Here is a 16,628-nt window from a genome sequence, read left to right as displayed (position 1 = left end):
TATGTCTGAACTTTAATTCTACAGCGTGTTGATGACAGAAAAGAACTAGAGTCTCATATGGTATCAGCACGCACGCACAAATGTATGCACGCACGCGCACGCAGCAATAAAACGCAGCCGTGAAAATGACCGCCCTCATTTTTATTTACCATGCGATAAATGGAATCATTGCATATCGCGACAGGCTTAGCAACTTCAATAAAACATATCATTAGTTAGTTAGATGGACTTACAATCTCCTGTCGTTATCATTCACGGCCGACGTGCAGCCAAGCTTGGCATTGAAGAGACAGGACACAACAGTGTACCCTCCTTTGTTTTTTTTTTTAAAATAAGTCAATGTTTTGGACTCTCTGGTGCGCTTTTTTGGCTTTGTGCCAATTGCCCCGCTTGCATACCAAGTGTCCGACATTCTGAACTTTCCACGCATATATATTTTTTAACCCTTCATTAACCGTCGACGGGGTGTTGTGCTCGTCGACGGATTTACGTCATCGATGACGTCGACAATGTCGACTAGTCGGGACAGCTCTAGTGTTATCGTCAGATGAAACCAAAATAGAACATTTTGATAGAAACACAGGTTCTCGTGTTTGGAGGAGAAAGAATACTGAATTGCATCCGAAGAACACCATACTCACTGTGAAGCGTGGGGGGTGGAAACATCATGCTTTGGGGCTGTTTTTCTGCAAAGGAACCAGGACGACTGATCTGTGGAAAGGAAAGAATGAATGGGGCCATGTATCGAGAGATTTTGAGTGAAAATCTCCTTCCATCAGCAAGGGCATTGAAGATGAGACGTGGCTGGGTCTTTCAGCATGACAATGATTCCAAACACACAGCCAGGGCAACAAAGGAGTGGCTTCGTAAGAAGCATTTCAAGGTCCTGGAGTGGCCTAGCCAGTCTCCAGATCTCAACCCCATAGAAAATCTGTGGAGGGAGTTGAAAGTCCGTGTTGCCCAACGACAGCCCCAAAACATCACTGCTCTAGAGGAGATCTGCATGGAGGAATGGGCCAAAATACCAGCAACAGTGTGTGAAAAGCTTGTGAAGAGTTACAGAAAACGTTTGGCCTCTGTTATCAAAGGGTACATAACATTACACACAAGTAGTGAGATGAACTTTAGGTTTCGACCAAATACTTATTTTCCACCATGATTTACAAATAAATTCTCTAAAAATCAAACAATGTGATTTTCTGTTGTGTTTGTTTTCCACATTCTGTCTCTCATGGTTGAGGTTTACCCATGTTGGCAATTACAGGCCTCTCTAATATTTTCAAGTGGGAGAAAACTTGCACAATTAGTGGTTGACTAAATACTAGAGGTGTGCAAAATTTCCGATTCTTAGATTATTCGCGATTCGGCCGTGGAAGATTCGAGAACGATTCACAAACATCCAAATTCCGATTATTGAAATATGCCAAGTAAAGCGGAAGTACAACACACTCAGCACGCTGTGCAGTCTTGGGGACACAATGAACGGAGCTTGAGTAGCTAAACATCATGCTTCTCATTACCCGGCCCCTCGGGTAATGCCAATGCTCAACTCACGGCTCTAGCTCAATTCATGCCACGAGATAAAAAAACACAACAACATACCTGACTGCTGCCGAAAAGCTGCTACAAAGTACATCCACAAAATGTTACGGTAGATATAATTTATATAGGACTAGATGCAATATGGATTTGGTAGCGTTAGCAGCACATCTACAAAAAGCTAGATGCTGGCGTTAGTAAACGGCCGCCATCTTAAAGCAGTACACTTCCCTGCAAGGCTGTTGTAGCGAACCTTCCAAGCAAACCTAATTAACTTTTTATCTAAAATACTCCTAAATTGGTAAAATATTGACTATTGACTATATATCTATCTATTGACGAATCTATCTTTAAAATAGTTTTAAAACTTTCACATGTCGAAAGTAGACAAAAGGGAAATTATGGAATAACGGGAGCAATTTTAACCACTTTAACGGTTGATTCACAACATTAAATTAATTGAATGTAGTTTAAAGCTGCTGATACAGAATGGGGACTGGAGTTTTTTTATTTACTGTTATTTTTGTATATTTGTTTACTACGATATGTTAACTTGGTACTGAAATAGTAGTTTGGTTTAGCCTGAGAGTATTTTTGAACAATTTTGGAACTAATGTACAAAACGTTTTAAAAAAAAAAAAAAAAAAAAGGAGGGGGGTGCATCAATAATCGTTTTATAATCGAATCGGAGCCTCTGAATCGTAATCGTAATCGAATCGTTAGGTGCCCAAAGATTCCCAGCTCTACTAAATACTTATTTGCCCCACTGTATACTCACCCACATCTTGACTTGAAGAGATCATGTAATTCTGCCGTTAAAGTACTATTACGAATACATGTTGTGTGGGACTTTAGGTCAGTGTTTTGTGAAAAATGTGAAAATACGACATAGGCCATTAATTTAAGGGGGGGGGGGGGAATAGGATGAGTTGTGTTGTTAGGGTGCTGGACTTTTTATTTTCGACCATATTAAGTGTTCAGTTCAAATAACTATCATACAACAACATACATCATGATGCTTGACATGGAAATGATTTTCGCAGAGGAGGAATACAAACGCCTGAGTGAGGCACTAGCAGATGAAGGCACCTACAATGCAGTGGCCTTCAAATACACAGCGGAATACTACGATCCTTCCCAACCTACAGAGGAAGAGGATGCCAACAAGCGCACTGGTAAGAAGTCAAAAGTCACACCGTGATTGTCACACTCATACAGATGAAACCAGAATTTAACATACCCGATATAAAAATGTGTTTCCAGTATATATAGCTTCTGTAAATGTCTGGTTTCAATTGTACGTGCTGTCTGTAACATATTTCCCTGCTCCCCTAAATGCATAAACACTTAAAGAAACCATTAAATGACCATTCACTACTATCAAATTGCCGTGCCAGTGAGGGGGGAAAAAGGCTGACATTTGCTTGCACTTTTAATAACGCAGCACATAAAATTGTTTTCACCAGTAATTGCAGGTAAATTGGAGAGGTCAATAATGCCTGGAGGTTAACTCCAATATAATTAGCAGTCATCTGTCAAAACATGTCATATGTTGGCTGTTCTGCCCCTACTAATTGTCCACCATTCATCATAAAATTTCATCACGACACTGGGACTGTCTTTCTTCATGGTTCTTTGATGGTAAGAGGTGGTGGACTCTTTGCCACCAAAGCACAATTTGAACACTATTGTGGCTAATTCAGTTCCATCACATAAGGCATTATGTACTGAAAAACAAAAATACATGTAAGATTCAAGTTAAGGTTATATATCACATAACCTTAACATTAATTGGATGAATGGCAATTGCGCAACGGTCATATCATAGCTACTCCACTATTGGTTACTATATTGTATTGCAACTCTCTTCATCACTTTTTTTTGTTGTTGTTTAGTACTTTAACACATCAATCTGGATTGATATGTGGTTTAGCTAAGCACAGTCAAATCCAAATCGATCGAAATGCAGTACACAATCAACTTTGTCTGCTTTTAGAGATGCCCTTTTGTTAGAAAGAATTGTTTTCACAAGGTTTTGGAATCTTCCGCTAGATGCACGGGTTTTAAGTAAATTCAAAACGGATTTCCCTAAAGACGTAACAATTCAATTACAATTTTGTTCAATATGGGAGCAAAACAATTCTAAACGATATCAGGAAACAAAAGAATTCGATATCACATAAGAAGAAAAAATGAAAAAAAAGTTTATTTTACCTATAGTGCCTACGTGAATCATAATAAAGCAAATTCTTAAAAAAAAAAAAAAAAAACACAATCTTAAACTGTTTCCTTACAGGTAAAAGGCAATGTATTGTTTATTTATTGCTCTGTAAGAAGCAACAGAATCGCAACAAATGTCACTGACTTTGGGGAAAAAAAAGACTTGCATAGCATTTTTTGAATGCGATCTGAAACAGGCAGAGCCAAAAAATAAGACTCAAGTATAGCCGAAAGTAGCAGCGTAAGAGTAGCGTTTCTTCTTCACACATCTACTAAAAGTAAAAATTAAATGTATAAAGTATGATGTGTTAAAACGACTCTTAGAAGTTCATTTTTCTTAAAAAATTACTCAAGTAAATGTAACAGAGTAAATGTAACATGATACTATCCACCTCTGATGGTTGGAAAAGGGGTAATATTGGCTTGATTTTTGTAATACTAGAGTGGCCCTCACTACTGTAGACAAACTCCATGTGTGTTTCTAACACTCTTACCAGTAAAGGTGATTCTGAATTTCATTCTCAAGGATTTACTGGTATAGAGTACCTTTGATATGTAACACAATACAGTATATGACTTGTATTTTACAAACTAATCATATTTTGCATGTTTTCAACTGAAAAGAGGAGCCAGAGCCTGAAGAGAGTGAAGAACCATTTGTTGCTCCCCAAGGACTTGAGATCCCCTCTGACGTAGAATTGGTGAGTATTGACAACCCTATCAACTTACTCTTGTGCTTCTACTTTTAAAAGAAACACAGGCACGTTTTTAAACGTTTTTCTTATTTTCAAAATAAACAGTTGAAATGTACATTAATTACAGTATTTTTTGGACTATAAGGCGCAGTTTTTTTTTCATAGTTTGGCTGGGGCTGCGACTTGTACTCTGGAGCGACTTATGTGTGAAATTATTAACACATTATTATATCATTTACCATGTTATTTTGGCGTTTTGGAGTGACACTGCTGATTTGGTAAACTTGTTTGCATGTTCTTTATGCTATAGTTATCTGAATAACTCTTAATAGCTATGTTACGTTAACATATCGGCCATGTTTGCATTTCGTTGTTCATGCATCATGTAACATTATCATACTGTACACTTATTCAGCATGTTGTTCTCTATTGTATTTTTATTTTAAATTGCCTTTCAAGATGACATATCTGTTCTATATGTTGGATCTTAACAAGTAAATTTCCCCCCAAAATGCGATTTATACTCCGATGCGATTTATATACGTTTTTTTCCCCTCTTCGTCAGGCATTTTATGGCTGGTGCGACTTATACTCAGGTGCGACTTAAAGTCCGAAAAATACGGTACCGCGCCAAAAACATGAGTTTGATAGCAGACTGGATTCATGTGCCCTGAGCCGGCCTGATCAATGTTCTCAAGCATTATTTTATCATTCAGTGGAAGAGCATTTTCTCATGTGCGTATCGTATATGCCAGGGGTTTTCAACCCAGTCCTCAAGGCACACTGTGGGTCCTGGTTTTTGTTCCAGCCGATCCAGCAGAGACAGTTGAACCAATGAGGCTTCTGCTAAAACAAGCCACACCTGACTGCAATCAACTGATTGCACTTGTAAAACACCAGATTGGGGAAAAAGTGTTGTCATCTTGTTTGGTAAGAATGAAATCCTGCACCCACAGTGTGCCTTAGTGGAATAGGTTGGGAACCCCTGGTATATGCTATCTACCTTAGGCTGCAACAACTAATCGATTAATAAATTAGTTCACAAATAATTTGCTAATCAATTAAAATCGATTAATAAATTAGTTGCCAACTAATTTGCTAATCGATGTTTGGCGCCAGCTCTGAGCAGTCCCGTTTGGGCCCTTTTTCGTGTGTAATGTGAGGCTGTGCGCGTGCCAGTAATTAGGTCAAGAGAGACAAGAGTTTGCTGCTGCTGATGTTGGGTTGCTAAATCAGTACTATTACAAAGTGTCTAGAGTTTGATTGTCTTTTGTGTTGTTAGATCCAGTCAGAGATGAGTAAATGAAGCCAATTGTATTGTTTGTATTCTTTGCTGATGAGCTGTGACTATTAAGCACGGAGCGATAAGCTAGTTAGCGATTATGCTAATAAGTATTTTAAGTGTACGTTTGTCTTGTGTTTTGGAGAACCATATTAGCACTTGAGTTATTGTAAGATGGTAAAGTTGTCTAATTTCTTTTTATAAAGAAACCACACAAGTAAACCCATTCATATCACAGCTTAGAGTCACCTTTCAATACAAATTGTAAATTGTCATACAAGAGAGAGTGCTTTGAAATTGGATTTGGATTGTATTTATGGACATTAGTTTGATCAAGAGAATGGATTCATTACAGTCTGCCACATTCGATTTTGTTGTTTCGTGTTTAAAGAAAATAAATGAGTCATTGACACAATTTATATCAACGCTTTGCCCACAAGAAAAAATGTCAATCTGCAGCATTTTTTTAATTGAATGAACAGGACTTTTGTCTGATTTGTGTACTGAGAATTTATTTATATTTTATACTCAGAACCTTTATTAAAAACAAGTTTCATCTACTTAAAACAGTACAGTTGTGGACTGCAGTAAAGTTAAGTCAGAAAGCTGGAATAAAATATTATTTTTGAAGGAAATAATCATCTCTTTGTCATTGTTACTTATAACATGCCTAAAACAACTTCAAGGTAAATTGTGAAGGTAATTGAAAATAGCGACATTTATCCGAGTATTCGTTTAATTACTCGTCCGATGAATTGATTATCGAAAAAAAATAATCGTTAGTTGCAGCCCTTTATCGACCCATACTTTAAGATAGTACTGTCAAGTCATGTCAAGTGCTCAACATAAATGAGTACAACCACTTTGAAAAGTAAGCGTTTTTTCCTCTTCTCAGTCAACAAGTTCCCCTAATTTGATAATTAAACTCACCAATAGATCTATATATATTTCATACATTCATTGGTGTGTAGTACTTTTTTGTCTTTGGGAAATTGAAAATCGGAAATTTTGCATTTCGCTTTGGTTTTACTCATCTACAGTGCCTTGCAAAAGTATTCGGCCCCCTTGAATCTTGCAACCTTTCGCCACATTTCAGGCTTCAGACATAAAGATATGAAATTTAATTTTTTTGTCAAGAATCAACAACAAGTGGGACACAATCGTGAAGTGGAACAACATTTATTGGATAATTTAAACTTTTTTAACAAAAAACTGAAAAGTGGGGCGTGCAATATTATTCGGCCCCTTTACTTTCAGTGCAGCAAACTCACTCCAGAAGTTCAGTGAAGATCTCTGAATGATCCAATGTTGTCCTAAATGACCGATGATGATAAATAGAATCCACCTATGTGTAATCAAGTCTCCGTATAAATGCACCTGCTCTGTGATAGTTTCAGGGTTCTGTTTAAAGTGCAGAGAGCGTTATGAAAACCAAGGAACACACCAGGCAGGTCCGAGATACTGTTGTGGAGAAGTTTAAAGCAGGATTTGGATACAAAAAGATTTCCCGAGCTTTAAACATCTCAAGGAGCACTGTGCAAGCCATCATATTGAAATGGAAGGAGCATCAGACCACTGCAAATCTACCAAGACCCGGCCGTCCTTCCAAACTTTCTTCTCAAACAAGGAGAAAACTGATCAGAGATGCAGCCAAGAGGCCCATGATCACTCTGGATGAACTGCAGAGATCTACAGCTGAGGTGGGAGAGTCTGTCCATAGGACAACAATCAGTCGTACACTGCACAAATCTGGCCTTTATGGAAGAGTGGCAAAAAGAAAGCCATTTCTCAAAGATATCCATAAAAAGTCTCGTTTAAAGTTTGCCACAGCCACCTGGGAGACACACCAAACATGTGGAAGAAGGTGCTCTGGTCAGATGAAACCAAAATTGAACTTTTTGGCCACAATGCAAAACGATATGTTTGGCGTAAAAGCAACACAGCTCATCACCCTGAACACACCATCCCCACTGTCAAACGTGGTGGTAGCATCATGGTTTGGGCCTGCTTTTCTTCAGCAGGGACAGGGAAGATGGTTAAAATTGACGGGAAGATGGATGCAGCCAAATACAGGAACATTCTGGAAGAAAACCTGTTGGTATCTGCACAAGACCTGAGACTGGGACGGAGATATATCTTCCAACAGGACAATGATCCAAAACATAAAGCCAAATCTACAATGGAATGGTTCAATATAAACGTATCCAGGTGTTAGAATGGCCAAGTCAAAGTCCAGACCTGAATCCAATCGAGAATCTGTGGAAAGAGCTGAAGACTGCTGTTCACAAACATTCTCCATCCAACCTCACTGAGCTCGAGCTGTTTTGCAAGGAAGAATGGGCAAGAATGTCAGTCTCTCGATGTGCAAAACTGATAGAAACATACCCCAAGCGACTTGCAGCTGTAATTGGAGCAAAAGGTGGCGCTACAAAGTATTAACGCAAGGGGGCCGAATAATATTGCACGCCCCACTTTTCAGTTTTTTATTTGTTAAAAAAAGTTTAAATTATCCAATAAATGTTGTTCCACTTCACGATTGTGTCCCACTTGTTGTTGATTCTTGACAAAAAATTAAAATTTTATACCTTTATGTTTGAAGCCTGAAATGTGGCGAAAGGTTGCAAGATTCAAGGGGGCCGAATACTTTTGCAAGGCACTGTATGCTCAGCACAGTAAACCATTTACTTGCAAGCTTATAGTTAAAGAACTTCTGGCTCAAATGAGTGCTGTGGTGCGGAAGCTTGAATGGATTACATTGCTACAAGCTATTCCTGCTCTTCTGATAGATATTTTATGGCAAATAATCTTACCCTCGAGGTAAGGCACCCTCAAGTCAGCAAGTGTACCACTAAAGATAGGTCTCAAGAACATATTTTCTCTGTCTACTCGGTACCTATCTTCAAGATCATCACTGATCTGCAATTCTTTTAGCTTCCTTAATTTGATAAGAACATTAATAGAACAACAAATACTGAACCATCAATTCATCACCCCTTTAATGACTACACCCTTTACAGTATTGAGTCTCTGTGATTTTAGTAAAGCAGGCATTAGTATGAGACCATTATTATGAGGTAAAAAAAAAACGCAGTCCCGTTTCTTCAACGAGATTAAGTTCATCATTACGTGATCATTTTTACATACTTATAATACAATCTTTTACATGTCTGCACTGTACTTTCAAGAATTTGGTTTTAAAAAAAGATTTGAGGTTAGTATATATGTTCTAGTTTTGGAATAGTTGAAGACACTGTTTTTGACTGGAATAAAATTAATAAATATAATATATAATACAGATAAAATTACATTTAACTGTTCCACCTTGTTATGATATTTATCTGTTCTCCCCCAATTCTTGCTTGTCTTGACCACATTGAATAAAAAAAGTGAATTGTGGTCCCTGTTGAGTCTAGGTTTAAAATAGTCTACAATTGCGTGAAAAAGTATTTGCCCCCTTCTGGACTTCGTTATTTATTTATTTATTTCAATTTAGGTGTGAAATAAATTTCTTGCTCTATTTTAAGAACTATTTATTCATCATTTACTCATCCAATTCAGAACATATTCTCATTTTCAGTGCTGACCTGGCTGCACACAGTAGAAGAAATAAATAAAATCAATACCAATTAATAAACAGATGTAGCTTTTGCAACAAACAGGGTTTCATGTGTTAGACTTCCTAGTAAGGGTCCACAGCCCAGTGGTTTGGGAACCATTATGCGTGATACGCTTGGATCTTTTTAAATGGTGATGTTGGGATAAATGAACCAAAAGGAACATTGGTTATGTTAACTTATATATATATATTTTTTTGTGTGTGCATTTTTCTTGTTTTAGCCGGCAACCATCAAGACTCATAACATAATAGAGCGGACGGCCACCTTTGTATGTCAGCAGGGCGCCCAGTTTGAGATTGTGTTAAAAGCCAAGCAGTCTGGCAATTCCCAGTTTGACTTTCTTCGTTTTGACCATTATTTGAACCCTTATTACAAACACATTCTGAGGGCCATGAAGGAAGGTCGGTACAATGTGGGCTCCACCAACAAACAAGAACAGCCAGAAGGTGAGTTATACTCTCAACAACACTCAGTGCATGCTCAAGCTGTGATGCGAATATTCTTCTCATCAATGTTTTGCTGCAGAATCCAACTCTGATGATTCAGACGATGATGGGGATGGCAATTACCTCCATCCAAGTTTGTTTGCACCTAAAAAAAGCTCTCGCCTCGAGGAGCTCATGAAGGTAAATAATGTAACCAAGTGTGACATAAAAATAAAATACTCAGTAGTGTACCCTTTTAAAAGTGTCACTACTGTAGTCTTATAAATACTCTTGAGAGGGACTAAAAAATGTAGTTAGAAGTGTTATAATTTTTATTTATTTAGTCAACTTCAGTTCAATATATTATGATTGATATGATTTATTATGATGAGCTTAAAATGGTTATTTTCACACAAACATTTTGTTCAAGGAATAGAGGAATTAAGCAGATATAAAGCAAAGATAACAAACCCTTTTTTAAAGTTCTAAACACCCCTTTTGCAGCCACTTCGAGTGATGGACCCAGACCATCCCCTTGCAGCATTGGTCCGTAAAGCAAAGGAGGAACAAAATGGTGTGGCTGCAGTTCAGACTGGTACTGAGGAAGTGTCAGATCCTGTCATGCCCAGCACAGTAACGCAGTACACAGCTGATCGTGAGTAATAATTTGCACTGCCTTCTGAAGCAATACTACTTATTTGTGTATATTGTAGCTGAAAAATAAAAAAGAAATATGTATTGATCAAGTAACTGCTACATTGAGAGGTAACCTACCTGTACTCTCTGCCTCTGATGAATGCCATCCAACAAAACATTTTGTTAAGGCACATAAACTCATTTTATTTGCAAGAAAAGTGCTTTATAATTGCAGGTCTGCTGGATTTATTGACATATGCCAACATACCACACTCTTAAAAATTAGGGTCAAATGCACAAAATAATCTATCCCTAATGCCTAGGTTTCCTTATTTTGCTGGTTTCTAGCAAAAATTATTATTTCAATGTATTGGTAGTCTTGATGTACAATGTTTTTATGCGTTTTTATTCCAATATACAGTAGTATAAAATGATCCCTCGTTTTTCGCGGTTAATGGGGACCCCCCACCCCCACCCCGTGAAATTAAAAAAATCTGCAAAGTAGAGACGGAGCTTATTTACATTTTTTTTTTAAGTGTGGTTAATGGTTAATGCAGTGGAAAGACAGGCCCCCTCCCTTTTTTGTCCAATTAAAAAAAAAATAAATAAAAGAAATACATTTGTACATTGAGGAGCAGAAGTATTTGCACCCCTTGTGATTTTGCAAGTATACCCACTTAGAAGATGGGTAGAAGTCTGAAATTTCAATCATAGATGCATTTCCATTGTCTGGCACGGCCAGACTGTTCTCCCTGTATTTTTCAAACACTGTGAGAATAGTCTGGGACCCAGCCCATTAACGGCCTCTCGAGCAAGAACAAAATCATCCGTCAAATCAGATTCGTTTATTTGCGTGACGTGTTCTTAACGAGCAACGTCACTCTTGTCGTCTCCACAACAACACAGATGGCGAACGAGAGCGCCGAGAATAGGTTCCAATCCCAGTTAAATTCAGTTTTAAAATACCAAAAAAAAAAAACATTGACACAAGTCATTGACAACAGTCTGTCTCGCGCTAGCCATGTTGAATAAACTCCGCTCTCCTCGTATGTTTACTTCCACGCGCAAGTCCCTCGTCGCTTTACTAACGTCACGTCCGCCCGTCGCTGATTGGTCCACTCTGCTGTCTGTTTGCTGTGGCTTGCTCCGCCCTGGAAATGTTATCCGCTGAATGGTGGCCAGACTCAGTAGCTGGGACAGCGATGAGTCTGGTGTTCCAGGCTAGCATTTCCACTCATAGAGACAATCTAAAAAAAAAAAATCTAAAAATCACATTTAATGATTTAAAAAAAAAGAATATTTGTAATTTACTGGGGATCATATGTATTTTTTCACCCCTGAGAATCAGCAATAATTATGACACTCATAGAGTTGTCTGTCTACCTTGAAAAAAGTCCACCTTTATCCCATGAGTAACCACCCACCCACCACCCATTTGAGCTTGTTATTGTCACCTGTGCACCCCACAATCCGTCATAATCCAACTGCTACCATGGGCAAGACCAAAGATCTGTCCAAAGACACCAGAGACGGAACAATAGACCTCTACAAGGTGACGGGGCAATTGCCAAGCAGCTTGGTGATATAAGATCAACTGTTGGAGCAATTATTAGGAAATGGAAGAAGCTCTACATGACTGTCAATCTCTCTCGGACTGGGGCTCCATGCGAGATCTTCCTCGTAGGGTCTCAATAATCTTAAGAAAGGTGTGGAATCAGCCAAGAACTACACAGGAGGAGCTGGTCAATGACCTGAAAGGAGCTGGGACCACCGTTTCCAAGGTTACTGTTGGTAATATACTAAGACGTCATTGTTTAAAATCATGCATGGCACGGAAGGTTCCCCTGCTTAAACCAGCACACGTCCAGCAGGCCTGTTTTAAGTTTGCCAATTACCATTTGGATGATCCAGTGGAGTCATGGGGGACATACATTGGATCGAAATGGAACTTTTTGGTCTTAAACACCCCCAAGCACTCATAGTGTTTGGAGGAAAAAGAATAATGAGTACCATACTACCATCACAAGAACATCGTCCCGACTGTGAAGCATGGGAGTGGTACCATCATGCTTTGGGGGTGTTTTTCTGCATAATTAACTAGATGACTGCACTGTATTAAGGAGAAGATGTATTGTGAGATTTTGTGGAATAACCTCCTTCCCTCAGTTAGAGCATTGAAAATGGGTCGTGACTGGGTCTACCAACATGTCAATGGCCCGAGCTATTAAGGTTCTGGAATGGCCGAGCCAGTCTCCAGGCTGCAGTCCAATAGAAAGTTTTTGGATGGAGCTGAAACTTGACAGGTCTAGAGAAGATTTGTGTGGAGGAATGGGCCAAAATCTCTGTTTCCATTTGTGAAAACTGGTCAAGAACTACAGAAAGCGTCTGACATCTGTAATTGCATTGTAAAAAGAAAAAGTCGTCAATCTTTGCCTAGACTTTTTTCCTTTTTAATTTGAATACCTTCAGCACTTGTTATTGGAACACAAATTTATGCAATGATTTGTTAAGAAAAATGTTTAAAATTAAACTTTTTCATACCGCTGTAAATGGCTCTCCTCATACAAGAAAGTATACATATAATTTAGGTAATAACGAATATAGTGATAAAATAAAATCCCAATCATGCAAAGGTATAAATGTAATGACGTTTATGGCAAGAAGAAAATATGTTAAATTGGATTATGTGTTGATTGCGCCAGATTTCTTTCTTGATCATTTTAAGCCACAATAATAATGATCAGGAGACTGGTTTGGTGACAACACATCTCAGGATTTGCACGTAATTTCCAGGCAATTGCCAGTTGAGTGCAATTATTCACCAATCTGTCTGGAAAATGTAGTCCTTGCCATATCTATTTAGCCAGACAATCATGGAACTCCCTTCCGGCCTTTTTGTTCCTCACCATAAAAGTCTTCAACTCGCCAATAACATACATTTTTAATGACTGCTTGTAGTCTTGCTTTTCCATTTTCTGATTAGAGAAAATTGGATTTGCCATTACATTTAACTACTTCAGAGACTAATATGTTAATGTCACAATACCCTCACTGACACTGACCATTAATTTACCTCTTCTACTCCTCGTTCCCTTTTCCTTCAGTGAAATGAGTGTGATGAGGCAAATTTTGCATGATAAGTTGTAGTTCCTACTTGTTCTTTTTTTTTAATTTGTTGGAAACTGATGTGTTATCGAGTAACGATTGGAAAAACCTAACATTTAACAACACACAATGCAAGCCTCAGCAACTGTGAAAATATCACAGCCTCATAATGAACATCTCTGCTTTGCTTTACTCATGAGGGCTGAGCTCAAGCAGCGTACTGATGTGTTGCTCTCAGGAGACCAATTTGAATGCAGGTGTTCACACGACCGCCTCGATTCGATTACGTTTAGAGCCATTTACATGCTTTCTGCTGTCTCGCAAACAACCCGTAATTCCTAAGATCATGCTGATGATCTTTCAAATTCTTTTTTTAGATGCCACACTTTGATTATGGAGCAGATTAATATTTTCTTATTTCCTTTGGGGGGAAAATGTTTTTAAAATCTGGACAAATTGAAAGTTGACCCGGTGTCTTAGCCTTTAATTTAGGCATACATGGCTTTGTTTCTTTCCAGACAATTTAGTTAGAACTGACTGCAACAAGTTTTTTGCATGTTAACCGTTAATTATAGCTCATGAAGTCTGTTGGTATCTAACTCTCAAAATGGATTAGTGTGTGCCTCAAGGGCCTCATCTGTTGTAAATATTTCTGGGGACTATTACAAACATTTTGTTTGTTACTTACAGCACTGCGTTGAAATGGAGAAGTTGCATTGTGTAGTTAATTTTTTTCTTATTTTATGAATTTTATTTATCATTATTATTATTATTATTATTATTATTATTTTTTTTTTTTACAATAAATTAGTCACAGAGGTGACAGTTTTATTTTTTTGGATTGTTAACGCACAGGTTCATTTTCTTCCTGTCTCATTAGTACACTTAAACTTCCTCTTCCTTTGTTTGCAGCAAATGCATCTGCTGTGTACTATGGCTATTACATGCTTCCTGACGGAACATACTGTGTAGCCCCACCTCCCCCAGGAGTAGATGCCACCTCCTACTACAGTAGTGTGCCCTCAGCTGGGATCACTTCCACGACTGTTTCAGGGGCATTTCCTCATTCAGTGACATCCACAGCCTCTGGAAACATTGCAATAGCACCAGCTGGTGTCTCCATTGCAGGAATCAGGTAGAGAATGATGAATAGCATTGAGAACATGAAAAATAATAGTGTCAATAAATAAATTGGATTTTAGTACGGTTGTTGAAATTTAGTTATGCGACCCAAAAAGGGGCAGAGGTCGCAATTATGTTTAACTTGTCGAAACTGTTTTATTTCTACCGAAAGCAATTTCAAAGCTGAAGCTCCAGTTGTCACGGCAGCAGCAGCAGCACCCGCAATAATCCCCCCACCACTGGACATCCAGGCTGTCATTGACAAGCTGGCAGAGTATGTAGTCAGGAATGGGCTCAAATTCGAAGCCAGTGTCCGTGCTAAGAATGATCCACGGTGAGTCTGCTTACCACAAGTAAACATTATTGCTTTTCTCATTTGAGAATGTTAAAGCACTCCTTCTGCCGTTGGCCCATTTTTCAAGACCGTATGATTGTCATACAATGTGTTCTTCACTCTGTCCACTGCAGGTTTGACTTTCTGCAGTCTTGGCATCAGTACAACACCTATTATGAGTATAAGAAGAATTACTTCATGCAGAAAGAAGGGAAAAGCTTTCCAGAGGTATTATAATCTTTTGCAGTAATTTACAAGTCCCTTTTCAGCTTCTTCATCCAGCTGTGTCAAACCACTGAACATACTTGCCCTCACATAGATGTCTCCAACTTGTATGTTCAGGTCATCGAAATTCCTCTTTACTTTCATGTCTAGCTCAAGAAGGAATTAACACTATTGGGGAAGGGATTGTTTGTAAATTAAAAATGTGAATGATCAGGGTATTCGCGGGTTCTTAAAAAGTCTTTTAAAAAATTATCTTAAATCCAATCATTTTAATGAATTAATTTTAATTAAATGTAAAATGTCTGAAATTCTCCTAAAATCATATAAAGGTCTTAAATACGACCGTCTTTAAAATCTATTGACTTTTATTAAAAACATCCATCCAAGTATTGATTCACAACAGAGAAATTCTTGTTTTCAATTAGGTTAAGCATTTTGTATTGTAATGTGAAGAAGCTGTGAACATATTCATATACTTTGCAAGTAATTGCGGGACTCCAATTTTCTTTCAAGTCTTTTGTACTTTTTTCCCGGTTTTGATGTGAAAGGGTCTTAAATTTGATTTATTATGGTCCTAAGAAAGTCTTAGAAAGTCTTAAATTTGGCTTGTTGAAACCCACGGAGACCCTGATTCATATTTGGAAAAGGCTTTGATTCCTTTTAAGAAAATAACATGCCAATATTGCTAAAGTAATGGAAATTATATCCAAACAAAACAAGAATGACACGACTGTGAACACTTCCACCAATGCCCAACAATTAACAAGTTGAGAAATCAATACAGAACACACTATTTTTCCGTCTGTTCGTCTACTTTGCAAAAGGGTGGGAGTTCTGTTTTCCTATTCCAGCAGATGGGTAGTTCCATTCATCCCTTAATGACTATAAACTGCTATAATTAATTCCTTGTGTCTATAGTGACAAGCAACCAACAATCACAACGCTACCTCTTACCTTCCAGATTACTGTAGGAGTAATTTAAGCGGAATTTATAAAGAATTTACTTAGTGAGCAAACAATTGGTTCTGCCCACGCATCAAATGTGAAATTAAACAAGCAAGTAAATTGAGAGTTATTCGCCCGTTTCTAAAAATATCTGTTAACTATAGCCATTCTACATGACGAACAGTTACGGAAGAACTAATGTATCAAATTGTGAAATAAATTTAAATGTCTCAATCAATGGCTGCAAATGAAGCTTTTTGTTGATAGAATACAGTTACTCCCCGGGTTACAACGTTCCCGACTTACGTGATTTCGACTTTACAACGCCATTTTATTCCCTTTCGTTTTTTTTTTTTTTTTAAAGTCACGTAAACAATACCTTATTGTACCTCACAGTATCTTATTTTCTTATTTTATTATTATGACTGTTCTGCGTTTTGCCGAAATGTGAATTTCAATTTAATGTTGACTTGTCTTTTGTGA

General features: G+C 37.9%; 1 protein-coding gene across 1 annotated transcript in view; it reads left to right on the top strand.

Moving 5' to 3' along the window:
- sfswap (splicing factor SWAP) overlaps positions 1–16,628 on the top strand; it is a 76,820-nt gene that overhangs the window by 14,410 nt on the left and 45,782 nt on the right. The window contains exons 3-10 of the mRNA XM_057818814.1: positions 2,583–2,714; positions 4,384–4,460; positions 9,574–9,799; positions 9,879–9,979; positions 10,283–10,433; positions 14,432–14,654; positions 14,814–14,975; positions 15,110–15,203. Coding sequence (XP_057674797.1) covers positions 2,583–2,714; positions 4,384–4,460; positions 9,574–9,799; positions 9,879–9,979; positions 10,283–10,433; positions 14,432–14,654; positions 14,814–14,975; positions 15,110–15,203 — 1,166 coding nt within the window. The remainder of the gene's footprint in view (positions 1–2,582; positions 2,715–4,383; positions 4,461–9,573; positions 9,800–9,878; positions 9,980–10,282; positions 10,434–14,431; positions 14,655–14,813; positions 14,976–15,109; positions 15,204–16,628) is intronic.

Source organism: Corythoichthys intestinalis, chromosome 17 (genome assembly GCF_030265065.1).
Source record: "Corythoichthys intestinalis isolate RoL2023-P3 chromosome 17, ASM3026506v1, whole genome shotgun sequence".
Classification (NCBI taxonomy): Eukaryota; Metazoa; Chordata; class Actinopteri; order Syngnathiformes; family Syngnathidae; genus Corythoichthys; species Corythoichthys intestinalis.
This window is presented reverse-complemented; position numbering and strand designations above follow the sequence as displayed.